The sequence below is a fragment of the Cardiocondyla obscurior genome, linkage group LG04 (assembly GCF_019399895.1).
Source record: "Cardiocondyla obscurior isolate alpha-2009 linkage group LG04, Cobs3.1, whole genome shotgun sequence".
In the NCBI taxonomy this organism is placed as follows: domain Eukaryota; kingdom Metazoa; phylum Arthropoda; class Insecta; order Hymenoptera; family Formicidae; genus Cardiocondyla; species Cardiocondyla obscurior.
In genome coordinates, this window is record NC_091867.1 from 1,564,927 (window position 1) to 1,591,953 (window position 27,027).

The 27,027-nt window shown below is 45.9% G+C and overlaps 2 protein-coding genes across 2 annotated transcripts in view; both read left to right on the forward strand.

Annotated features, from left to right (window-relative positions):
- The first annotated feature begins 319 nt into the window (after positions 1 to 319).
- Positions 320 to 2,073, forward strand: Vha13 (V-type proton ATPase subunit Vha13). The gene is made up of 4 exons (XM_070655399.1): positions 320 to 481; positions 882 to 982; positions 1,055 to 1,153; positions 1,250 to 2,073. Exons 1-4 carry the CDS (start codon positions 400 to 402, stop codon positions 1,322 to 1,324), a joined length of 357 nt encoding a protein of 118 aa, XP_070511500.1. The 5' UTR covers positions 320 to 399; the 3' UTR covers positions 1,325 to 2,073.
- A 138-nt stretch (positions 2,074 to 2,211) lies between these two features.
- Dnr1 (defense repressor 1) overlaps positions 2,212 to 27,027 on the forward strand; it is a 137,253-nt gene continuing 112,437 nt past the window's right edge. The window contains exon 1 of the mRNA XM_070655373.1: positions 2,212 to 3,607. Coding sequence (XP_070511474.1) covers positions 3,521 to 3,607 — 87 coding nt within the window. The 5' untranslated portion in view covers positions 2,212 to 3,520. The remainder of the gene's footprint in view (positions 3,608 to 27,027) is intronic.

The window sequence follows — 27,027 nt, forward strand, 5'->3', positions numbered from 1 at the left end:
ATTAACTTAATATTCCTGACTCGTGCAAGAAGCACAAAGGAAAGCGTAATGGCAATTAGATTGATAATATTGCGATTCGTTAATTACATAATAAATTCGAAAAAGCAAATCGCGTCGAGCTTACATCGTCGTCAAGTATTTTGAATTTTCTTTCGAGGTCTGATCGCGATACGAGCTATTAAAATTCGATCGTGCCTAGACAGCTGTCCGGCTGTTCCTCAATGAGAAACCGGAAACGTAGGACAATTAAATGATACGGATGAAACGTAACCACGTGAGGGGGCACGAGATCCACGGAACAAAGCGCCGTCGTTTAAGGCGGGGCAGAAGGCGGAAGCTCCAAAGTCATATGATCGATTCGTGACAGAGTTAGCCCGTAGCCGTTCTCCACTCGCAAAGATGGCCAGCCAGACGCAGGGTATTCAGCAGCTCCTGGCCGCGGAGAAACGCGCTGCCGAGAAGGTCTCGGATGCCAGAAAACGTGAGTGAAACCTCGCCGTTGAAACATTTCGCCGGGGGAGAAAGAAAAAAAATCGCGCGACGCGAATGCGCCGAGCGCGCCCGATCGCGAGCTGTAACCTTTTCGGTCGCGACGTCGGCTCTTTTTCTACGATCAGGGTGCCCGAACAACGGGGTTTTGACAATTTTACCGTGCCCCACGAGAAGATCAGGGTCACTCGCTTCATTCGGTACCATGCCGAGTTGTATCTCACAGTGAAAATAATCGTGGCTAACCTGCTTAAAATATGTTTGTGTTACAAGTATTCATACAACATTGACAAAATGATGTAAAATTGCATCTAAATCGTAGTATTTTGTGACAAGAGACCTGTAAAAGGTACAGGCTGTATTACATTCTGATTTCTCTTGTATTTTTATAGGCAAGGCACGTCGCCTAAAGCAGGCCAAAGAGGAAGCTCAAGATGAAATTGAGAAATATCGACAGGAACGAGAGAAACAGTTCCGTGACTTTGAAGCTAAAGTAATTATTACGTTGAGATTATCATTGTTTCAATACTTTATTCGATCGATGACGTAACGATGTTATTTGCAGCACATGGGATCAAAAGAAGATGTAGCTGCGCGTATTGAAGCAGATACACGAGTAAAGATAGATGAAATGAACCAGACCGTTGCCATGCACAAAGACACGGTGAGTTTGCCGCCTGCCGGAAAATTTAATTAATGAACTAAAATTAAGTATCTCTGAGAAATAACAATGTCAATTTCTTTTTTCTATGTAATTTAGGTCATGCTTAAAATTTTGGACTTGGTGTATGATATCAAGCCGGAACTGCACAATAATTATCGCATTGAGGTCTAAATGCCACAAAGATTGCATCTAATCTAAACATGATACGTCTTACGCTATAAATATATACATTAAATATTACTGTTCACCATATCTCAATATGTATTTATCGCTGTTATATCGTACGATATGTTACGTTTTATCGGAGAAAACTTATACAGTGTAGCTGTAGGCAGTAATACTCAAACTAGAATCTTTTTCCTCGCAGTTGCTACACGACAATAAATGTAATCGTATTGTTACCGCTGAGCTTTTCACCGGCACGTATTCGGACAGTTTGAGAATTGCTGTAACGTAGTTGCATTGTGACCAAAAAAAAAAAAAAAAAAAAAAAAAAAAGTTAACGTATTCGAAGCCGAGTATCGTCGACTCGATGTGTCAAGGCCTAGACCCATCGAGACAACGTACAGGTGTTAAAGATAGATACAGTTAAAGCGTTTTAGGGTGGTGGTAACGAGTTGTATGTCGTTCAGTGTACGCCATTAGATGTCATTCCATAATTCTGTCACATCGAGGACACCCTGAGATTCTTTCTCTACAGCCTCTCGCGGTTCACGGACACGCTCCCAGTCGACGGTGGACCGGGCGACGATGTAGGAACCTTTTACCTTTCAACGAAAATGTTTAAAAAATCTTTGTTGATCTTGCGAAACAGGCAGCTTTGCCTTGCATGTATATCCATGTCTCTGTGAGCTGGGTGGTTGTCTGTACAGTCTTAGTGTTCAAAATACAGAGAGGAAAAAAGAAAAAAAATCACAAAATCGTATGTTTTTCATTCTTTGACTAAATATTTTATTCCGCGTATAATTCGATAGAATTAATTTTATATGCAGATGTTGGTATAAGTGCTCGCATGTTTTCAAGGACAAGCGCTAAATTTATAATGGACATTGTATTAAAGATTCCGCGGATATACTTGATTCGATTATATAAGCGTTTTGTTTCCGACGTATTAGATGATTATTTTTTTTAACGATCTGCGTTGAATTTGCAAAATTGACGAAATATTAAAGACCCTGTTGATCCTTTAATCAATAATTATATACGTCGGTTTTATAGATTATTAATGTGATTTGTGAAACTTTGATGCGATGATCTTCCTTCATGATTTAACCGCACATCGCTTTATAATTCAGCTTGAGATAATTTCTCTTTCGACTCGATGGTCGCCCGATTATTTCGATCATCAGATTAATTCCTGATAAAATTATAACGTAACGCAATTAATTCCCCATAACTTTGTAATCAAAATGTAGAAAAAAAGCTCGTCGAAGTTATTAGCGAGTACTACGAATCTGTTACGTCGATTCTGTAAGATTAAAGATTTTAACATTCCGTATAGTCTACAAAGTGAAGTTATCCGTCTGCGAACGCGAGTGCTCGAGCTGGCCGCGAGCGACAAGTAGCCGAACAATCGAGTAACATAGGTGTACGCATATTTATTCAAAGCGCAAGATTAAAGATGGAATAATTCTACTTTAAAAATCGACGTGGACGATGCGAGTTTTGTAAGCAACTTGAGCAGAGAGTACGTCGTAGCCGGTCGTATCAGCTGTCGAAAATGATCGCCGCGACGCGGCGCAGCTGATGCGCGGAAGGTGGTCGTGGTGGGGAATGGTCAGTTGTTACGGCTAGTTTCCCTCCGCAGTCCGCGCGCGGTCGTCAGTTTCCCCACCACCTCCGGTCAGGTCGTTACGTAGGCTGTGGAGCGAGGGTGCCCTCTGTCGGAGTCCACCAGGAATTCAGCCTGCGCCGTCAGCGCCACTTTGGCCGTAGCGGCTGGTAGGCGATTCGATTTCGCTAACTGACCCGCGGCAGCCGACGAGCGGCGGTTAGTGCGTGTGTCATTCCGCGCCGAGAAATGGAAGCCGACGAGACGCGCTCGGCACCCGGGACGTTAACGTATACGAGCACGCTGCCGACGTCGCACGCAGCCGTAGCACGCGAGGCCGTCCCAGAGACAGCTGTGCGCCCACGTACCTTTTGAAGTTTTGTTATGACAAAGAGCGCCCCGGCGACCGGTCGCCGTCCAGCCGCCGCCGCGTATCCGGATAAAGAGACCCCGTCGTCATCCGCAACGTCGTTATTCGCCGCGAGTTACGGCTCGCGATAAGAGTAAGTGCTGAGTTTCTTGCAAAGAGGCGGAGAGAGCTGCCGGGCAGCGGACCGGAAGATTCGAAGGTCACCGAAGGAGGAGCGACCGCGAAGATGTGGTGCCTCGTCAGCCAGGCTAACTCCGTCATCCTCGAGGTGCAAGTCGACCCGAAGGCCATTGGCCAGGAGTGTCTCGAAAAGGTGAGGGACTCACTTTTGTTTTCCTTGACGAATGGGATTTCTCATTGTGCGTTACGACGTATACCTGTTCGCGTTATATCGCGAACCGCGGCTTCATTTTCGTTCTCTCGCACCCGCGCGCTCTACCTCGGGGTATACGTTTCGTCCTGGGTAAATCAAACTCGCCACTAAACACAAATACGAAAACGCTTATCTTCACGTGCCGGGTACATATCAACAGTCCGGATACGCTTCGCATTAACAGACTCCAAATTTGCCCCGAGATCATAACCGCGAGGAAATATTTGCCTTCGCACGTTTGCTTTTTCGGTTAAAGGCGAACGTTCCGTATTATCGCGCACGTCTGGTCGTTATTAAATTATGCAACGCAGCGGCGATTTAGCTTACTTATATTTACGAGCGCCATACATTCGTTTGTCTTCGCGTTTATCCTTACACGTTTGCCATCCGCAAATTATTCAAAGTCGAAATATAAACTTTGAATATTTTTAATAAAATTAATCAAGACGTATATCATTTCCCTCGATCGACACTTTTGTCTTGAAATATTTTCATACGAGTTTTACGTATCTCGGGGACAAAAAAAAAAACATGCGGAACGTGAGCGGTGCTGCACGGATCGGCCTTGCTTCTTCTTTCGGATGGGAGCAGGCGTTGTCTCGCTCGCGTGGCGCCGAATTACGATTAATCAAAGTCCATTGGCGAGCACGGCCGCAAAGTCGAATCGCGTTCCCCGTTCTTGTTCATTCCCTCTCTTCCCTCCGAATGATTCATCGCAAACTCATCGCCTCGCGCGCGTTTCGCGTCTTTGCGCTTCGCGCGACGAAACTCGCGGCTTTTCGCGTTAAAACTACGGTGCGTCGCACAAGAACGATTCCAGACTCGATCAAGAACGCGGAAGGTCGATTTTTCAGCGCGGATTCGCGTCACTTTCGTCGACGGGCATCGTTGAATCTCGCCGATGATTTCTGCGAGCGAGCCGATAGCGATCGCCGACTCGAAGAGAAAAGCTTCGCGCATCGGCAAAGTTTACTTTAGCCGCCGGGCGTTCTTGGTTTCGATCCCGAAACTTCTCTCCGACACCTTTTCCGTTTCCCTAACACGAACACGCAGCAGTCCCGAAATGGCGTCGTGTAATTCGGTTGTTTTCACCGGGTTTCGTATCGGCCGGTTAATCCGGAAAGCTTCCTCGCGCGCCGCGAAAACGATTTCGTCCAGGGCTTGAAGCTCTTGTTTAGAAAGAAAGAAAGAAAGAAAGATACTTTGAAAAAGATCCAGTCTACCCAGACCAGGTTTACGTATGAAATATATCAAGCGTTGCTTTGTCTCGCTCTTATCGGGGAATATGTGCGCGTTCAAAGGTCGATCACGGGAATATATTCGTTCTGTTTACGCAGATTTGTATCGATAAGCGATAATTTCGCTCAAAAGTCCCCCAAGTACGTCGACGGAGAGAGATGACGAAAACAAGTGTCACCTTATCTTGCAAAGCGTTGCTTTCAGCGCTCTGATAACAATTCGTCAAGTAACGAAAATTTGTACGAACGAAATCGAGAAATTTTTATTTTATTTTTAAAAAATTTTTTTTTATTTAGCTCGGTTTCTATTTTTATAGTTTTTGAGTATTTAACTCGTTAGACTTGCTCCCGGACAGGTAATACAAAAGAAATAAAAAAAGGAAAAAAAAAATTCGACGACGTTTCGGTAAGCGGTTTGATTTATTACGAAGGCCGCGGACATAACTCACGTCGAGGGCGTCTCGTTTGGACCCTTTTTAATGGATTGATGTGCATTTCGCGTTGCGCAAGAACTACGAACGTTATCTTGGCCCACTCTTTCTCTCTGGCCCTCACGTGCGCAACAGATGTCGCGAAGACGCACGGTCGGCTCGGAGAATCTTACGCGACACGGTGGCCTTTTCGGATTTCGACAAGGACCTTCGGAAGGGCTTCTCGAGAACCCTCTGCCGGGGTGAGAAGCTCCCGTTACGCTAGTTCTCGATTCTTTTTTTTTTCGTCCGGTAGACCAGAACGGAGCAGGCCAACGTGAAACTTGGATGTACACGACGCCGGTGCGGAATATTTAGGGAAAATGCAAATCTGGGCCAGTTAGCATAATCGTATTTTGCGCGAGATTTATAGGGAAGTCTTAAAATTTTATCGTGCGAACGGAATTAGGTAGCGCCAACGCGTTTTTTTTTTCTTTTTTGCTCGAAAGCGTGGTATTTCTTCTGTAACTCTTCGTGTAAAATATCTTCCCTGTCGCGTAATGCATCTGGGGGGAGCAACAACTCATTTGGTTTCTATTACACCCTCCTTAATGCTTTAGTCGACCAGTTGCGTTATCATTCTTATAAGTTGCGACGAGATTGCGGCGGTGAAAAAAGAAAGGAGAAGACAACCGAAGGGTATCGGGACGATCGTATTCAATTTATCTTCGACCTGGGGCGACCTCGCGAACGTCTCCAAGATTTTTCCCCAGAAATCGACTCTCGTTTCTTTTCGCCGACGTGGTTCTATTTAAAAACGAAATGTAGACGCGCACACGAGCTCGTATGTTATAAATAAATTCGATATCCGTCGAGATCTACAAGTTGCCTGTCGGCGAGGAAAGTTATACGATTAATATACTAACGGAATGCCATTCGAATTTAATTAAATGCATTATTAGACTAATTAAATAATTTAATTTTAATTGTCCGCGATTTTATAATTATACATAATTATATATAAAACACTTTTACGATTCGCGTGGTATTAATAGTCTAACGGTTTGACATTTTTATTAAAAATTGATTGACATTTGCTCTTGAATGTCGTAATCCGCCGCCGAAGTATCAATGCCGCTGATAACGCTCGAATGTCGTTCGTCTCGTTTTTATTTTATTTATTTATTTATTTTTTTTTTTTTTGCGACATTTTTATCCTCGCCGGATTAAGTCAGAATAGTAGTTGAATCTGGATTAGCCGTGAATTGTTTATACCGTTTTGCACTCCGGCGGCGAAGTGAGCTGCCGCACCGTGCTCTGGCGAGAAAGAACCGGTTATTACGCGCGTCGAAAATAGTCTCGAAGGTCGGGACGGACCGAAAAAATAAATCTCCGACTCCTCTCTGTTTCTTTACGCGCTCGTTGAAATTATTCTCTGCTCGGGTGACTGCACTTCCGATATGCAGACCACGATGAGGACCGCGATGCGATCCGCCGGGGAGATCGCCGTCTCGTTAAGATGACCGGGTTTGTTCCGGATTCCGGTAAACCCCGGATAATTCGTGCAATGCCGTTCGAATCATTAATTGCCCCGCGACTTTAACAAACTCAGGAGGCGCCCGTTTATTCTAGCGATAGGAATAATTATGCGCCGCGCAAACGGCACCGAGCTTTAACTGTGCGTTCAAACTTCCGACGTTCGTCGGAGGCTGCGGGAGAGCCGACCCGGGTGCGTCCTGAGTAAGCAAGGCCCTCGATGGGAAACTTCCGGCTGCGTGATGCCTCGTGATATCGTGTCCGCGCCGTGCGCCGACGGTAATCACGATGCGCTCAAGTGGGTCAGGGAGCCTAACTGGGTCGCAATTTCACTGACCGTCGGGGCGTTTATTAGGTCCTCCGTCCGCGAGAATCTCATACGCGCGCATAATCAGCAAATTGCGGCCGCCGATCGCATTACGCCGCTTCGCCGACGGCGAGGTAAAAGGCTGGCTCTGACTTTGTTTTCGATTGCGCAAGCCCCCCCTCCCCCTCCCCCCGTTTGTTACGTAACCCGAAGGAGAATCGCGTGCGCGGACGAAATATTCCGTGGACATTCCCTCGTTATCCTTGATGAATCGGAAGGTCGGGCGACTTCACTTGGAATTCTACGATCAGAATAAATCAATATCACTCTAGGTCCGGTTTCGTAATAAAATGTTTGTCCCTTTTTCGCTCGAGTAGTTTCTTAGATTCCTGCCACATATTCATGTACCTTATATACGGTGGCTTTCGCGTCGCCCGGGAGCTTCTTTACCGCGATATCGACTGTTTCGACAATATCCCCGGTGCTTTCGTTACATCGTTTTCGCCGCGAGTATACTCCGTACTCCGTATCACCCGGAGAGTCATCGCGATACGCGTATTCTTCGGGAATAGAAAGCGCGGGCGTTCGCGTGACGACGCTTGAAATTTTCCCGTCGGCTTATAGGCCGCCTCGCTATGGAAATTAGGTCGAAATTGGCCGGAATTCAATCCGGGAATTCAATTTGCCGTCGTCTTTGTGCCCCGCGGAGTCAATCCGATCGACGCGCGCCGGCGTATATACGGCAGACGTTTTCGAGATCTAATTTGCGTTTACTAGGAGCCTATTTCCCGCTCTGTTCGCGTCATGCAAGATGAACGGTAAAAGGAGCCGGGGCGAACGTCTAAACTTTCCCGTCAGGCTCTCGCGCGGGTCACGGGATCTCTCCCGCGCTCTTGTCCTCACCATACGTGACAAAACCGTCCGCGCTCCCTTACGTTCGATTTGTTACACATGCAGTCTTCAATTGGCCCCGAACACCGGATAATGGATCCACTTTCGTCAGATCACGTTCGAGTGAACGAGCGCGCTCGCGATTAATTCGCGTTAATTCCACTTTACAGCCGGTTTGAATTTACGTTTCAATTGCAAATATAATATAACGACACATTGTGAAAATTTATCAAAAATTATATTTGATTTCACAACTATATCAACCCGGTAATTTGATTATTATCGCATTGATAGTTAATAACGTATCGTATGAAAATTAATGCGCTCTGAAATGATAATAAATCGCGTGTGCTCGATTTGATGAATTACTTTAAATCGCCAATCGCGCGGCTACGTGCCAGCGTACGGTTTCATCACTGAAATGTTATAAATTAACATGCAAAATATATCGACGCTACGCATTACGGATTGAATTTTACGTCGAGCGTAGAGCACGGGCCACCCCGCGAGTATTCGCGTCAACTGCGTTTACGTTTAACGGCGTACGTGTCTCTCTCTTTTTTTTTTGTAGTACCGCAGATAAAAATGAAAAAAATTCGAGTCGCTAATTTTATGCAGTTAGTTTTATCGAGCCCCACCGCGCCAGGTGTATCTCATTGAATCGTAATAATATAATTTTCTGCCGAATCTGCATTCAATATCACAATCTGAATATCCGCCGGCGGAGATACACGCGCGCGTTTTGCATGCATTCATATTTGAAAATCCAGGCATTCGTAGCTGGAATATTAAAGGCCGCTTCTGGCTTTTATTTTCTTGTTATTCATAAAGATCACGAAAAACACTTTACAATATTAAATCCGGAAAAGTGAAATGCTTTAAAATATCCTTCGAGGACAGGGGACGACACTTCGGCAGTTTAGCACGATTGTTAGTCGTGGTTTATAAATACGATCTTTACTTTCGCGACGTTGGACAGCGGCATAACTCAGCTCCGTTTTAGTATCAATGTCACTTCCATATCAAGCTTTTTGACTCGGGCAGCTACCGCGGTCTGGCAGATAATAGCTTACGCGAGTCAGATTCGAATTTCAGGTCGTCTCTTATGGACCCTCTCCCAAGTGTCTTGTTTTCTTGCCTTTCGGAAAAATAACCTGAGCTCCCGCTCGGGAGAGGGATATTAAACTTGGATACTGTGATGCCGTCTAACGTATTACATCTCGAGTCCTCCGCGCACGACTTTCTTTCGCCTCGCATCGGAGAAGTAAACCGAAGAGATTCCGCGTACAAATTCTTAATCAGCGATTTTTCCATTCGAAAGGGGACCTTCGGAGTTCCTCCGTGCGCGGCGCGAAGAATTTAAGTATTTCTCTGAGCTCCATTCGAAGTTCACTTTGGCAAGCCGCGGAAAATGTACGACATCCGATCGAAGTCCCTTTCGTATGCGTAAGAAAATCCTCTCGCCGTAGCGCATGAAATTTTATGACGCCGTTTGGTTTGGGGCGATTGGCCGATTCTGATTTCCATCGCGAGCTGGAAGCATCTGCTGCCGCTCGCCGTATTCTATTTTTTTTTTCTCTCGTTTCTTTTTACGTGATAAATTGACGAAACGACCGTTTCGGAAGTGCGTTTGATCGCGCGAATAAATCACCGCGAAAGCGCGCGAGAGTTTTGGCATTGTCGCTCACGAAAATGGTACGATTAAAGGAATATCACCGGATCGTTAAAAACTCTTGGCGAAATTTTCGCGGAGCTCGCGAAACGCCGCCAAGGACGGCGCCGGGATAAAACTTTGCGAAACGAGCGAAACTCGAAATTATACGGTTGCGTTTACCGTCGATTGCGCACCGGCAATAAATGGGATAAATGCGGTGAACGTGTTCCGTCGAATCTACTGACTTCACAGTCATCTATATTTCCTTTCGCTTGGGTTACAATTTTTATATACTTTTCGCAACGCCCTCGTATCGCTGTTACGCACGCGGAGCGCCGCCTTTATTCCACAGGTACGATTCCTTCGCGCTTTATAGATCTCTCCGAATGGCGTAAACTCGGGACAATGGTATCGCGAACATCCGTGTAAATAATGAAACGTGCTAAGTACCGTTTTACGATGTAATATTTTCCGTTTTATTCTCCTTGGGACACTTCGCCGCCTGATAATTCTCGGCATTACTTTTAATCTATTTTTCCCGAGCGATTGCGCTCGAAATAAAAAAGAAAAAAGAAAAATTTGTAAAATAGATCAAAATCTGATTGGAAAATATCGCAGAACATTGTATATACTGTAATGTAATTTACATTTTAATGTATCATCTTTGCCGGTACGGAAACGGATGTTTAAATTGCCGATATATTTTGCAGAACCAATTGATTCCGAAAATTGAAAGGTTTCGTCTAATTAAACTTGGAATTAAACGTAAAACGAAAAAAAGAGAGAGAGAGAGAGAGAGAACCTCTACACTAATTTCAAGAGAACTTTGCGAAAAGTTAATTTGCGGCCAAGTTGTTTAATGGTGAAAGCACAGAAATTACAGGCAGATCTCATGCGTCATCTTTGACGCTGACGCCCCCACCTTGCCGTTGCGAAATAGAGCGCTCGTCGTTCTACTTTCAAAGTACACCGGGACCCCGTGATGTACCTTTACCTTAAAGTACGCGCAAGACGCGTAACATAATTTTTCCCCGAAGGGAAGATTTGAAATTCAATTAACTCCCTCGTTCGCGGAAGATCGCCGCCGCGCAGAGTCCGCGATTTACTTTTTCTCCTTCGTCGCATCGAGGCTTGCGCGCGTCTCGGCAACTTTTGTCGCACTTTTGCAATCGGTTTCTACGGCGCGTTTGGGCGTAAAGTAAAAAGTCTTTGCGATCAACAACTTTCGGGAGAGACAACTCCGTCGATTCTTCTCTCGCAGCCGTCTGACGAGCTTTCCCGCCGGCGTGAGATAAAAGTTAATCCCGCGAAATAACGTGGATATGCAAATAGGCGGGGAAATAGGATGGACGCTGGTCTCCCTTTTCCCTATTTTTTTATTTTTTTATTTTGACGCGTATGCTCTTCCGACGGTTTCTTGGCGCGGTTGAAAATCTCCGTGGCAGCGCGCGCCGCAGTTCGTTTAAAATGCAAATGGTCGCATTAATATTTGCCCTAAGTGCTCCGTTTCCGTTTCGTACGGAGCTACCTGCCATCGGTAGCGCATGCAACCGCGAGATTGTTACGAACACGTGTGCGCGGACGTGCATACAAAAGAGAAGAGAGGAGAGGGAGAAGCGAACGTGCGGGACGACACTTGGATTAAATCGCGTAAATTTTAATTGTCCCGGTCTAATGCTTGGCGGGACGGCCAGCCATCGTGCATTACGGAACTACCTGAAGCTTGCTGGAGAATATTCGCCCCGCGGGACGGATTCGTTACTCTTTCTCTCCGTATACTTAACTTACGGAGAAAATTACGAATCAGGGATGCGCGAGGAATATTGTTTCAAATGGAAATTACCGCTGAAACGTGTATTTTTATATCTGTGAAAATGATCTTTTTAAATTTAAAAGTATCACGTGCATTAAAAACAAATTTTCTGCGAATCGATTTCAGTTTTCGAAATCTTTGAATCCTCGCTCACATTTAGCCAACTGATTTTCGCCCTTCTCTTTCTTTCGCGACGCCGCCGAAGCGTTAACAAAGACCGCGGGTGCGTCTCGTTACCGAAAATCCAAAGGGGGTCGCAAGTTTAATTAGGCGTACGAATGACATCCGATCTTCTTCTCGCGCCTGGCAGGAATGCTCATTTAACTCGAACCATTTCCAAATTTCACGCGGAACCACCGTCCGCGTTTTCGCGCGCGCGCGCGCGCTGAAAGCCGCCGCTGTCGGTGGCTCATAGGAATCTCATTACGCCACTTAATTGCGTTCCGCGGAAATCCTGCCAACGAATGAGGCGAGCCTTCCTTGTCCGCCGCGACGCCACTTCCGTCCCGTGGAATGGCCGGGTAAATATCTAGGAAACCGCCTTCTGATTTCGCCTTTACCTTGCCGATGACACTCACCATTCGTTGACTCTATAACTCGTTGATTACTCGAATGTCGACGATGGATCGCAAAACTGCGAGTATTAATTTAGTTAAAACCGTCGAGTTTCCCGACAAAATATTTAACGTTTGAGAAATATTGTAAAGTGCGTTTGAAGATAGGCAGGATAAAAAAAAAAAAAAAAAAAACTATCGAGGGACAAATTGCATTTTGCAAATTAATTGTCACTTAATTAACCGCGCGTGATAACGAAGTTGTTCAACTATTTTACCCAACGGGTCATTTAAAGTATTGTTGAATTATTTTTTGAATCGGGCGTCGTATTATTATTTTTTTTTCTTTTCTGGGTCTCGAAACTTTGCCATTTAAGTGAAAATTAAAAGAACTGCCGTCTAGGAAATTTGCCCGATATGTAATCCGATGTAAGAGGGCTGGCTGCTTCCCCGGGGGCAGAATGCAATTTCCGTTTATCGCGAGCAGTTTTTAATCGTTTTACGAGCATATTAACCGTCAGCGTTACGCATATATCTCGAATGAGCTCCCACGCCCGAGTCTTTTTCTCTTGACATCTCTTACCTCCGGAAAAGTAGACTTTCGTGTACTCCGCCCTCTTGCTGCAAATTTACGCGATTTACCGCCCTACAAACAACATCAATCTCTCTAACTGATCCGATAAATTGCATCCTCTCGTCTAAATGCAAAATTGATCCCCGCGATACGCCACGATGCATTATTTACACGTTTCGCTTTTAGAGTTTTGCTCTTCGCCTTGCGGGGTGTCGGTCACTCGAGGAAAAGAATAATTATTACGCGGTGCGCGTCGCGCAGTTTGGTTTCTCTTCATCCTTTCAACGATTGATCGAGGATCTCGAAAATGACGGGGCGTAAATTGGGTTTTATCCCTTATGACCCTACCCTTTCGGAAGCCCGAGGTGCAGGATAAGTTGATGCCGCGCGCGAGTTTTCGCCGAGTCTCAAGCGTCGTCAGGTGCTGCGACAACGGTGTATCTAATTAATAGGATTAATTAAGAACTTTGCACCGACTCCCCGGGCAAAGTCCTGGGTAACTTTGCGACGATTTTTCTTTAACTCGGTCCTCGACGACTCCGCGCGTACGCAATTACGTTACGTGGGTTAGCTGCGTGCCCGTCCTTGCATACGTATACCGATGTGGCGGGAACATCGCGTTCTGAATTCTAAATGAGGCCGAGAATGTATATTTGCGCGATATTCTCATGAGATTCGGCGGAATAATATTTTTGCGACTCCTATACTTTTCCCCGCGTCCTCCGCGAGTGGACGCGTCCTCGACGAGATTCCGTTTGTTATCGCTCGCGTGGATGTGTATCGGAAAATTAATATGATCCGAAGATTCGAAGAACAGAATCGTTGCAGAGACTAAACAAAATTGCTCCAAGACGATAGTGGGCGTCGCGATATTTTCCTCCTCGACGATCGGATAGCAATTTGCTCGTTCGCGTCGCGTCTAGCACGTCTCCGTCTATTCATCGTGCATTCATAGAGCAGTTCTCGGCTGCTGTAACATCGTTTAAGTCCACCATCCGTATAATTGGACCATGGCGGCAATTTTGCAGCCGTAAAGAAATTAAGACGCCGTCCGCTTGACGGAGTACGTGTTTACGCGCGACTGAGTCTCGAAGGGTAATCGACGCCGTGGAAAGTCGGGGAAAGCGGAAAAACAGGCGGATCACGTTCGTCCTTGCCCGTCGCCCGTGGTGATCGTCGAAGGTGTCCGATGTGGCGTCAGGGCTGTTCATCACCGGGAACACCCGGCGGCCCCCTTAAACGGCCCTCCTCCGTGGGTTTTAAAACTTTTAGCGACGGTCGTCCCGGAAACTACCTCATCGATTGTTTTATGGCCACCCGCGGTCCCGCGAGATTTGTTTCCGCCGTCATTTTCGCGGCACCGCTTCTTTTCCCCCTCGCTGCTAACATTCGTTCTTTCGAAGGGAGGAAGCTTCCGTTCCGAGAGAAAAGAGAAAGAGAGAGAAAAATACCGCGTAGCCAAGAACCCTCTTAGTCGATATTTGATTCGAAATTGAAAACACGAGGGTGCCGAGGGTTTCCTGCGGTGGGATACAATCGTCCCGATAATTTTCCATTTTCATTCAATCTGCCTCGGATAAAGACGTTGGGGGAGGATGAATAACGGCACGTTCCCTTACCCATTACCGACGCCGATGCGCGCGCGTGGTGGATTACGTTCGTTCGTCCCGCGATAAAAATAATACCGTTAACGTTTTACGCCGACAAACGGAATTTCTGACGAATAAAGGGAATAAATACGCGACGTCGCGTGGGGTATCTCGTGCCTCGCGGAAATAGTTCTTTAATTTAATTTCGTTTAATTTAACTTAGCACATTCCAAGTTTTACCCAGCTTTAAAAGTTCCAACTTTAAGTAACCCCGGCGCTGTCCCAGTTTCGTGATATCAATATGTTAGACCGTCCGCGTTGCGACGCAGCGCGCGACATTCGTGCGCGCGCTATATGCAAATGAAGAAGCTGAGGCGGAGGCAGAGGGAGGCGCATTGTGATACATTGTCGGCGATATCTCGTTGCGCGAGAGGCGCAAAAAAGGCGCCTCCTGATATCGCTAGATATCCAAAGCGGGCTTTTCCACGAAACGTCGCGTTTTGTTGCGGCCCTTTATCGCCCCTGCAATTACGCACCCTTTCCTAGCCGCGTCCGATCGGACTGTCATTTTCGTCGATCTTATTAAATAACGAGTGCCCCCCTCGAGTTCTTTCTACCTCTTATTGTCCCGACATCTTCATTTCCACGCCGCTTTATTGCTCTCCGCGACGACCTCGCCGCATAAATGCGGGGACGTTTTTACGTTCTCCCGAGGAAGGTTTAGCCGAGCGATTTTAGGAATATTCGCTGCTTTCGTATTACGATCGTATTAAAAAAAAAAAAAATTATTATCGCGTATTCCTGCGTCATCCCAATTTTTTAAGATATGATTTTTGTTATACGTTGCGGCGTATAATACACAATGCGACGCCGGTCCCCTTTTTGTCATACCTCACGTTATTTGCTTCGGGAGCATTTTATTTTATTGATTCCGCGAGCGCGGAACGCGGGGCACTCGTGACGGATCCGAGAGGTAGAGCTTCCACGAAAGAAATGATATCTCGCGCGAGAAGCGTGTAGCTTCCAATAACCCGTGGAAAACAGATATACGGCGGCGGTGCAGGTTCAATATGTCTCTTGCGCCCTGTATATTAGATATCTCTAGTTTTCGCCCTCTTTCCGCTCAGCGCGTTACGCCGCGGTTAAGCGCCCCTCGCGTTCCCCTTGTTCTTCCTCTCGCCTCCGCGAACAAGGCGGGGGCGGGTGAAGCCGGGGAAGGTAACAAAGCCTCTTTGCAACTCTCTCGCGTTCCCCGCGCTGTGAATAAAGCAATATCTCGGGGGCTCTCCGGCGCCGGGCGTTGCCGCGCGCGAACAAGGACCTGTTATTACATCGGGAAATTGCTGGACTGCCGCATTTCTCCTTTTCCCGCCCAACGCATCAACGGGAGGTGAAGCCCGGGGAGGGTCCGACCCATCCTCTCGTTTTCCAAAGTTCATTTCGCGCTCCGTCCGGCCACTTCGCGTCAGCACGCGCATGGAAAAGCCATCAAGCCTCATTCCCTCCGTTCTCCTCTACCGCTCTTCCCTCTCGGGTTCCTCTCCGTGATGCTGATCGCCGCTGTTGTCTCGTCACGCGCGAGTTGTCGCGAGATAGATGGACCCCGCGGGATGAAATCTCGCGGCTTTGGACGATTGTTTTTTAACTATCTTTCCGTACGATCGCGTAATCGTTCCGCATCGCGTCCCGGCGTCTTTTCCGCCGACGTTTCCATCTCGTTGCCGGCCGGCTGTTGAAAGCTTTTTCTATTATTTTTTCTTTTTTTTTTTGGCTGTTGATTAAAACCGCTGAATCGATTATCACGCTTGACGCGAGATGACCGCGCGATGTTAACGACAGGTTCGCATTGCGTTATTTTCTATGAGGAGAGGCATGTCGCCGAGAGAATAAAAATACGATATAATAAATGAGATGTAGAAAAACGCATTTAAAGGAAAAAAAAACCCGATTGATAATCAATTAATATCATATTTTATAAGCGACGTCGTTTGTCCTGCTTAACGTCACGCTTTACGTTACGCAGTCCCCGCGTAGCTGCGGTTAACATCGTTAACCACCCTCTCGATTTTGAACGTAGTTAGGGAAGTTGCCGATGCGGAACTTCTCCCGCAATTGACAGATTAATTAGTGACGTACGTAATCAAGCCTAAACTCCCACCTAATTGACGACTGCAGCCCGCTAATCGCCGGTATCGCCAATTAAATTTTCATAACACACATTGCGAATCGATGTTACGTATTGGCGCAACGTTTCGATGCCGCAAAATTGAAACGTTATTTCACGCCATCGAGGTCTCTCGTTTTACGCTCTCCCCCACATTTTGTTCCCCTCCCCCCCGTCGTCAATCCCTGACGGGCGATTATACAACGTATGATTATGTCGTTAGGCGCGGCGACGTGTTATAAAGCTCTCCGCCGAATGTGATTGAACGTCATTAGAACACCGGGCAAATGGCCTGTCATTTGTGACGCTCCGCGCGCGAATTTACGAACGGCCGCAGGTCGAAAACGGGGAAACCGCGCTCGGCGAATTGGAAGGCGTCTCCTCGGCTTTCTAATCGCCAATTAAGGAATAGGCGCGAAAGAAAAGCAGCGCCCGGAATGATATTCGCGGGTAACACTTGGCGCTAGTCCGCGTTTCTCGCGTCGAGTTTCACCGTAATTAAGGAAATGCCGCGGTGGGGGATCGATCGCGTAGGTAACCATTGACTCATCGACGAATGCACCATTTCGCGCGAGATTGCCCGAGAAAGTTTCGTCAATGGCGTAAGTGGAGCCTCTCGGCCGCCGAGCACAGGGTTTCTATTTCGTTGCAAGAAACGAGACGATCGGTGAAAGTGTATTTAATTAGCCCTGGAATATCACGTATTTTTAAAGGGAAACAAAGTTAAATAAATAATTTTTTTAATTAAAAAAAAAAATACAATAAAAGGAGGAAAAAAGTTTAATTAAAAGGTTGTAATTTTTTTTTTCTACTTTTTCGAAAAAGTCACATTTCGTTAATTTTAAATATAGTCTATCAAAATTTTTGAATAATCGACCGAGACCCCAGACTTTCCTGCAGGGAACGTGGCCGCGAGAAAAGCCAGAGCCGTTCGCCGTCGCGTCGCGCGATGGATAGCGGCGGCGTTTTGTAAAGTTGGAATTATAGTAGAAGAAAAGTTTCGCGTCGAGATTCGTTGAAGAGTTCCGTTTACTCTTCCTTTCCGGCTTGCACATTCCGTCTTGCATTTGCAAACGGGGCGCGGAATTATGAGGACAAAGTACAGAAACGCGAAGTGAAAAACTGCCAAGTCTCTTCGCACTTTGGAACGAAGCGCTGTAAGCTTGAAGGAACGTATTTTCATTCTTACAAAGTTGTTTGCGCGCGCGGCTGAATATTTTGTAATTGAAATAGCGGTTGCGTCAACGCGAGAGCGGCTGTTATACACGCGGTGCAATTTAATGTCAATTAAACCGTGCGCCGGGTAAACGATAATCGAGCCACGCGTTTTAGTAAAACAGCGCGAGGTCAATTAAGTCGACCGGTTAGCCGGTCGTGTCGGCCATCGTGATCGGTGAAAACTCGACGAGCTGATTCTCACGTATATACATATATAATATTTTTCCTTATCGGCTGAAATTTAACTTGGCGGGAGTTAGAGAATCTCGCCGCGATGGCATTACGGGAATCTGACGAGCGGGAACGGCGAAATGCCACGTACGTAGGTAGCTAGGGGACGTGTATATCGACTCGAGAAGGGATACGGTTCTCGCAGGACGTCGCCGAATCGGGGATCGGATTCCTGATATCGACGAGATGAGACGCGCGATGACGAACGTCTTCGAATTCGCAGCGACTTCGAGAGCCGCGGCCGTCGTCGCGAAGATACGAGACGAAACCACGGCGAACTGTATCCATCATCTCGGATGTCGTTCGGTGGGAACGGTATATAGGACTGAATAAGTTAGCATAGGAAATGGCACGTCGCTAGTATTATAACAAGTAGACCGTATTGGATACTCGATGCGAAACTAAATGCAAAATTTCATGTATACGCACACGTAAGACGAACAATTTTTCCTGCAGAAATATTACCCATCTAATTTCTCTCTCTCTCTCTCTCTTTTTTTTTTTGTCTTTTCAAACGATTCTTCTGGCATAAACATGAAAAGAGAGTCGTGTAAATTCGACTTTGGAATATCAGCCGGCTCGCGTTAACATCTTTCCACCGCCGCGCCGCACGCATTTCATATAAACCAGGAAACACATAGCTATTCTCGCAGGATATATTCCGCTTTTACGACTCTCACAGCGATACCTTACACAAGGTGGTTCCGCGGGATGTTTATCTCCTTCGACGTTATTTCTCGGTTATGCGGTCTTAAATATGTTTTTGTAACATGCTAACAAGACCCGGGACCTCGCACATCTTACTTATTTCGTAAATGAAATTTCACGACTGTTTCTAAATTTTATTTCGACGCGCCTTACGTAGAGAATGGATCATTTTATTTCACGGTTTGTTAATATTACTTCGTCTATTATACAACCGCGTTGAATCGTACCGTTTGCAATCTATAAATCATCGGCAACGGAAAAACCGAATAAACCAAGCGGACGAGAGAAGAGGATCGACAATGTCGATAAGCCTCGACGTACGGTACGTCGAAATTGTCCGCAGAATTGGACGGAGATTGTCCGGTCCGGCAGATTGAATGTCCAAGTGATCAGTTCGCTTGTAGGTCACGGGTGTTACGTATAAACGAACGAGAGAACTGGACGAAAAATCGCGCGCGATGCGCCACCGATGCAGTCGCCGATGCGTCTCGTTGCGCCACAGGGACTTTCGCGTCCTATTCCGTCGAGTGGAAGATTTCGCATTAAGAATAATGGCGAAGTGGAGAGTTGGATCTAATGGCAGTACTTCGCGGCATAAATTTCAGCGACCCAGTTATTAGCCCGGAGAATAATCGAGATGAAAATCGATGAACTGCAGAAGCTCTTCTTTTTTTTTTTTTTCTCTTTTTTTCCGCGTGCCTGGAGCACGGTAATGGCGCGAGTACCTTCTCCGCATCGGCGTTCCAACTGCGGGAACGAAAATTATAATACGCGATGATTCTCGCACAGTCGACGATTTATCATTTCGGCGAGACTCGAACTTTTCAATTTTTCAACGCTCATCGTATCGCTTATGAGCCTCGCCGGTTAGCCTCTGTTCTTCTTCGCGAAGCGACGCGACTCGGACGTGACTTGTACATCGTTGCGGAAAAGCAACGATATTTGGGTCACTAGTCGGAACGCCGACAACGATTGGATTCTTAACGGCGGTGGCGGAAATTGGACGAAATGCATTAAATCGGGGCAGGCCTGGCAGCCGGAAATGAAGAGATCGTTGCATTACCTATACGGCTACCGCGGCGGTTCTATCTTCTTGACCGTACCTCAGCACCGTGAATTAGCCGTTCGGCACACGTGTCATCATTTATTGTTGCACGGTCCTCCGAAATTGGTATCTGGATTCGTTTTACGCGTTCAGTCTGTATACGAGACAGCTTTTTTTCCTCCTTTCGCTCGGAAAAATCCAAGTATAATATATTTCTTTCTTATCGAAAATCAATAATAATAACTTTATTGGATGCACGTGAAATGAATTATTATATATACTAGAAAAATATAAGAGCGAGAGATGAAATATCAGTAACGAAATATCAACTGTTAGAACTTTAATAAAATTCAAATATTAAATGCAAAAAAGCAACGGTCGCGCGAAACAAAATCCAGGGCAAATATAATTTTATAAATTACGAGATGATTTAATTTTAATTTGGCTGAATGAAAATTGTTTAATAGGCATAATTATATGTATTCGTTATAACTCATATAAAAGATATCGAATAATGCATTTAAAAATAAAAGACCGTGGGGAGAGTTAATTTCAAAGTGGAGCAAATATTAAAATATTCTATTACAGCTTGCTAAATTTAAATTTTGTTAATGTACTTTTATTTATAAGCAGTTATAGAAATAAAAATAACATTTAATGGTAGCGAAAAAAAAAGAAAAAGAAAAAAAAAAATAATGAAAGAATAAAAAAGAATTAGAACGTGCTCGAAGGGCGATATTTCTAATTTGATCGTAATAACGAGTTATCAAATTCCCTGTTTTATTTGCTTTATCGGAGTAAATTTCGGTCTTTGTATTCATACGGATATGTCACAATAGCTCTCGGACCGATAAACTGGGCACGACGCGTGTGTACCGATAAATCCTACGATTACTCGATTTTCCGATAAACTGTACTATTAGTCTAACCAGCGATAAACCACGCGATTACAATGCACTGTAAACTGCAGGATTACACGAACCACCGATAAGCTACTTGTCGCGCTAACGAACACGGCCCAGATTTTGTGCATACCAATTGTACGAGGATGCTGGGATCTCCAAGATAACGTTGATGCGAGCCTCATCGTATTTTGATTGTGGTACGCGGTTTTTTTTCTCTCTCTCTTTTTTTTTTTTTCCATTTTCTGAATCGACACGGCCAATGGCATTTCTATGCGCGATGTATGCAAGGCAAAAAGGAGCGCACGGCGATGCGGTCCGCCGAAAAAATCGCTCGATTAATCTTCCGTTCCACAGTCCACCGAGCAAAATCATTCTCGCGCGTCACTGTTTGTTGACGTAGCACCCTGACGAAGCTTCATAAAAAATTCATAGATGCGGCAATTCGTATTCGATGAAATTCGGGGCGAGAGAATTCGCGACCGTCGGCGTCGGTTGCGAAAAAGGCTTCGCCGGGAATTTGTCACGAGGGGAATTAACGTTTTTCGTTTAGCCGTCTGACTGTTCGTGCCAGCGGCAGGCGAGAAATTTTTCCGCGGAAACGAGTCCGCGCCGATCGAAGTTATTGTCTACGTTTTAATCGTTATTTATTTTTAATTTGGGTTTGATTATACAATATTATTCCGTTCATTACATCGTTGTGCGAATAAATTAGCGATGATGGCCAAGTCGATAATTTTATTTAGATTTTATCGATTTTTTTTTTTTTCGAGTAAAAAGAAGAAAACAAATTTTTTCGACGAGATAATACGAAGTTTTGCAATAATAATTAGACACGTATACATTGGCGCGATACTCGAAACGCGTTTGCGAGTAAATAGTTGGTGACAGAAGCACGAAGGAAGTTTCTTCTCTGAAAGAAAGCGCCGCTACTGCAGTGAGTAAGAAACTGCAATGCGTACAGGACACGGGTGGCATAAAGTTGTTATTATATTTACGTTTGTCACGTAAAAGGAAGGGAACAAAGCGAAAAGAACGGAAAGTACGTTACGCGGGACGATGACGGAGTGCATAGAAAGGCACGCGATCAGCGCTTTTCCTTGGAGACGGCGACTCTCCCATGAGTTGCCGGGTAGCATCAAACTTTTTAAGCCGCCCGGTGGATTTCAACTGATAAAACTCAAGTCGACAATCGACTTCTTGCATCGTTCTTCTTGCTCCGCCGTCGTCGTCGTCATCCAGGCCCGACCGCGATGAAGCAACGAAATTGTAAATGACGAGACGGCGAACGAGAACGAAGGTCCCGTTCGTCTCCAAAATATTGTACAAGTCCAACGCGAGCGTTGAAGCAAAATTTTCCATTCCCGACACTCGGACTATTTTTGTTTAAACAGTATTAACCGCGTATTTATTTAATTTATTTAATTCTTTGCAATTAAAAAAAAAATAAAAATAAAAGAATAATAAAAATTGGCGCGTAAAGATTCGCTTTAACGCCACGCTTCGCGTCGCACGTTCACGCGTATCAGACTTTCGAACTTGGAATCCAGAGTTACGGTAGTATTTCCGCGGTAAAGCCGTGACGGCGTATACGGGGAAAGGTAGAACATCTTTCGCGAAACGTAATAAAGAAAACGTAAACTGAATAAATGAAAAAGACAGCGGGGGGCATTAAGAGGATTTTGAACGCTAATAAGAAAACAACTGCTACTTCAAGTGACTCCCAGGGCTGAAAATCTGCATCTAGAGAATTCTATATACATGAAAACCGAAGGAGGAAACTTTATCTACGGAATATTCATAACGGCAGTTAGACGCTTCCCTATTATTTTTTCCCATCCTATATAATATTTGTATACGAAATTCTTCATTCGATTTGCGTATTCTATTTTTCTGGGATTATATACGCGAATCTCATGAAAAAGTCATGGCGTAGCGCATATGGTTGACACTGTTTGTTTGAAAACTTTAGCACGCGTGGTCGCGCTTTCTCTCTCTCAACACAATGCCACTCGTTTCCCTGAAAATCTAATTCAACGTGTGGGTGGGCGGAAAAGTTTTTACGCCCGCGATTACCAAAAGTTTCTGTAAAAGCGTGTTAACTATGCGTCGAGTTATTTTTTTTTCTTTTTGTTTAACTAATATGTCTATCGAGCGACGTTCTTCGCGAAAATGACAGTTGGAGGAAAAAGAGAAATGCGTTTTCTCATGCGCTCCACTTTCGCCCGTAGGCCGCATGGAAGATTTATAATTACGGTAATGCACTAGATAATGTCGAGTGAATAGAGTCGGCGAGTGTGTGTCAAATATTAATTAAGAAATCCCGCCGGGGCTTTAATTTACGTTAATAATTCCGAGCTGCCGAGGAAAGATATTTCATATTCGGTTAGAACGCGAAAGTGCGAGATGATAGATTTCGTTCGATTTTGGTTAGCGAGCTTGGGTCTCGCATCTTTTACGCGCTTACGGATGGATGGTTTCTGAAGCATCACAATTTTTGCGCCCTCGTTTTTTCGGAAGAGGGGAAACGATATACTAGTTTCGCGTAAGAATTTAAGACCTGGCGTAAACTTGGAAGCTCGAAAGTTTCGATCTCGCCTGAGCGATATCAAAGCAGCTTTGATACTTCGCGCCGCGAACGGTGTTGCGTTTTAAGACGCGCGAGAGATGAAAGACGCGGCTCGCCGCCTCGGCGAAAATTCTCTTGTCGTCTTTTATTAAACAAGAATTAGAGCGCGACGTCTTTTGTTGGAGGGATACCGCGACGCGCAGAAAAAAAAAAAAACTCGACGATATCTTTTCTTGTACACTCGCTGAGAGATAGGCTGTTGTTTATTCTAGTGGTATTTACGATACCCCGACCGTATCGATGTATAAGCTTTCCTTCGCTCCTTCCGCGGAAGAAAAAGCGCGAATAAAATAAAAGAAAAAAAAAAAAAATGCGAGTCGCGAAAATGAAAGACTGGGGGAAAACACGGGGAATATTTAGACAAATGTCTTTAGTCACTCTGCTAATACGTTGTTGCTCTGTGCATCGGGAGAGACCTAGTGGCACGGTCGTTATTCATTCCGCGGAAGTGAATCGATTGAGCTCGCAGAGAAGCAATAGGGCAGACACACAGAAGGGATGAAGGCGGGGAATTAGATGCATTCCTGTCGGTGGGGAGGCGTTTCCGCGACTGCGAAACAGGATGCAGTCTAAAAGCTAAGGTGACTTGCAATCTGCAAATTGCGAATCTGACGTCCGTGATGTAACGCGATGCCGGCTGATGCCGGCGAGATCGTTCGCGGGGACATTCGCGGATAATTACGCGCGAACGTAACGGAGTATCTCGGGGGCGCAATCTTTAGTAGGCGAGAGTTAGCTCGCGCGTGATGAAAGCGATAAGTTAATGGAGCCTCCCGCTAACGAGACAAAAGCACGCATTTGAATCGACGACAAATGCGTCGATGCAAAGATTAGATAACGTAACAAAGGAGGCGTAAGCGCGTCTTCCGCGGTATATTTTTCTCTGATTGCGATAGCGATCGTTCCTGATATACGAGAGAAACGCAATAACGATTCTGGGCTCTCGACATTGCGCGGCCGCGAAATGCGTTTTCCCTTGCACGGCTCGGCCGTCTTTATTGTCCGCGGCGATATCTCTTGTTCGTGATAATTGGATCGATCCTCGTGGGGTCCGCCGTGAAATAAGGCAACGCGGCGCGAGGCATTGCCGGAAATTTTCCGATACCCCCGGGTTTGTGCATCCGGCGGCTGATATCGATCGCGAGATAGAACCGCACGTTTCACGGGGAACGTTATATCGTAGCGATAGCTGTTTCGAGGCACCTCGGAATAGGTCGCTCTCCTAATCCATGTCGCGGTGGCCCGATACCGAGAGAGGCTCGTCGTTACACGAGGCTAACTGTGCGCCGTCGATGTGTTTACGCGCATATACTGCCGCCGATAACTCTTGCTTATCTTAAGCGTTGCTCCGAATCTTCCAGTAGGACGTTTTCGGCGTCGTTCTTTTTCTGTGATTCAACGGCGCGTTAAATAGACGCGGATAAAGCGCGTTCTTCTTATCAAAATTTCGTTGATAAAGGAATAACGTCCACCGTATAAAGTTGTACCCCGAAGGGCAGATGTGGCGTTTTCTGCGACGACAGCGGCTAGCAAACGTAATCTTAGGCGACAGAGGCCGGGGATGAGAGAACGGAGAGAAATCATTCTTCGGCAATCCGGCCGGCGCGGTATACATATACATGCGATACGTAGTACGTGTGAAACTCAACGCTCACGACGCTAAAGTCACGCTCGCTAGCTGCTGTTGCCGTATCTGCTTTTCAGCGTACTTTTTATCAGGACGCCGAACTGCCGCTGGATGCAATCTAAGACGACTGTGAAATTTTTTTCTAATGCGGTGGAAAGAACGAACGCGAGGGCAATTCGAGAAATAAGCCTCGCGTAAAAAAAAAATAGGAAAAAAATTTTTTTTATTGGCCGCGGCGAAACGAAAGCAAGCGGGAATCTCTCAAGCGCCGGTTTTTAGACTACTTGACAAAAACACCCAAGTCCAGCGACGAGATCTTGAAAACGATCGTGTGATAAGCCGAACTCGACGCATTCGAGGAAGTGACTAAAGAAATGAGTGACCATTCGTTGTATAAACAGAAGGTTTGCCGAACACGAACCGTCTTCCATGAAAAGGAGATTATTTCGCTCGAAGCTCAAGCCTGTTTTTTAGGATAATAGCCTTTTTCGAGCGCGAAAAAAGTTAATTCCTTTTACGAGCGAGTCTTGAACGACGATAAATCAATCTTGGCACGTCGATGCGACTGATTTCGTCAAGTCGATTACAAAATTATAGGCTCGCGGAGTCGTAAATTTTTTACCCCCGGATTTTTTATCGCAAGTAGTTAGTGACAGGAGTTAAAAAAAAAAACCGATTTCACAACTGTTAACACAAGCTCTACGCGTTTCGAGGAAGCGAATATCAAATCTCCGGAAACTGTCGAAAGTAAGAAATTAGATCCGTTGAAGAACTATCGTATTTCCTGAGTTCGTAAATAAGAAAAGCCGCGGTTGATTATCGTTGACACTTTCCGAGCAAAAAAGAAAAACCAACCTCAAGAGCTACGAAATGTCGTATTTTAAACATCTTTAGGTATCAAACGGGTTTCGCTTCTCTCTAGCCTCCTCCCAAAACCCCAGAAAATATCTATGCGTCATCTAAGGCACGAGATGAGCCGTTTCGAGCGGTGACGTTAGCCGCTGGAAAGGAGCGAGACAGCGTCGGGATGCCTTTTCACGGCGCACAATGTCCCCGGGGAGCCCCATGTCCGTCGTTGTTGCGAGGTGTTGCGGACGAAAACGAGCCCCAGGTCCGTTCGTGTCCTCGGAAAGGGGGGAAACTCGTAGGGAATCACAAAGTGCATTCAGGACCGGGCCGAGCTCGGCCCCGCAGGGACCGGCCTTAATGCCGCTCCTTGGACATGCATATGTAACGTCGCGTCCGAACCGTCGACCAGGTTCTCTTCCGTCCCTGCGGCCGTGTACGCGCCGTACACTCGCGATGACAAACAACGCTATACAACCGGAGCGCGTGTGCGAAACGAACACACGCGCATCTCCCACGACGTGCTCACGGAAACGTTTAGACCGTGACGCTGCACCATGACATTACCTCTTCCATCCGGACCGCAACCGCGGAGCCTAGACCGGACAGATACCGAGGGCGTCTTATACCTGCCTACCGTCGCCGCATATGTCGCGTCGCCTTACAAACGTGCCCTATCTCGACGGCCGCCTCTTGTGCGTCGAACAGAAAAGCGTGCCGTCGCGCGCGTTAGATGCGTTGAAACGTATCATTCGTATAACATAGCCGTGAAACGACGCCGTTCGGCTGTACGAGGCATTGACGGCTGAGATGTAGATATTTCTTGGCGCATATATTTATCTTCATTCGAGGATCGATTCGATGATTTATATAATATTTATGGAGTTGACTTGTGATTAAGATATATATTAAAAATATTATCGCGATGGACGATTAAAAGCCCATATATTTTGTTCGCTTCTTTCATAAAAAAATTTTTTTTTTAATTTATTATTTTTTTTTTATTTATTTGGTTCGTTTCTTTCTCTCTTGAATTTCGGGCACTTCTATCATTCAATCCTCCGAATCGTTTATGCGGGTAGACGCGCAATAAACATACGAATGAATCGCGCGACTCGCGAAATTTATTGCCGAGATTTATCTCCCGGGGAGCGTTTCATTGGCAGAAGAAATCATTCTTTCGATACACGTTCACCTGGGCCTCCGACTCCCGCGAGTGAATCCAACGGCGAGGGACCGGAGTTTATTTCCGGTTATTGTTTTATTTCTCTCCTCCGCGTCGGCTTCCCAGACGCCATTCGCCTCGCGTTTCCGTAACATTGTATCGTCGGGCAGGCAACAAAAGCGCCTTGTAAAACACCGCGTATCAATAAGCGCGATAACGCAATGGACGTTCGCGGCAATCTAGAATGTATCGCGTTGCA

Bases quoted from the DNA above. Each gene is read 5' to 3' on its own strand.
- Vha13 (XM_070655399.1), top strand. From the start codon at position 400: ATGGCCAGCCAGACGCAGGGTATTCAGCAGCTCCTGGCCGCGGAGAAA. The intron at 983-1,054 runs GTAATTATTACG...TGTTATTTGCAG, and splicing joins TCCGTGACTTTGAAGCTAAA to CACATGGGATCAAAAGAAGA. The intron at 1,154-1,249 runs GTGAGTTTGCCG...TATGTAATTTAG, and splicing joins TTGCCATGCACAAAGACACG to GTCATGCTTAAAATTTTGGA.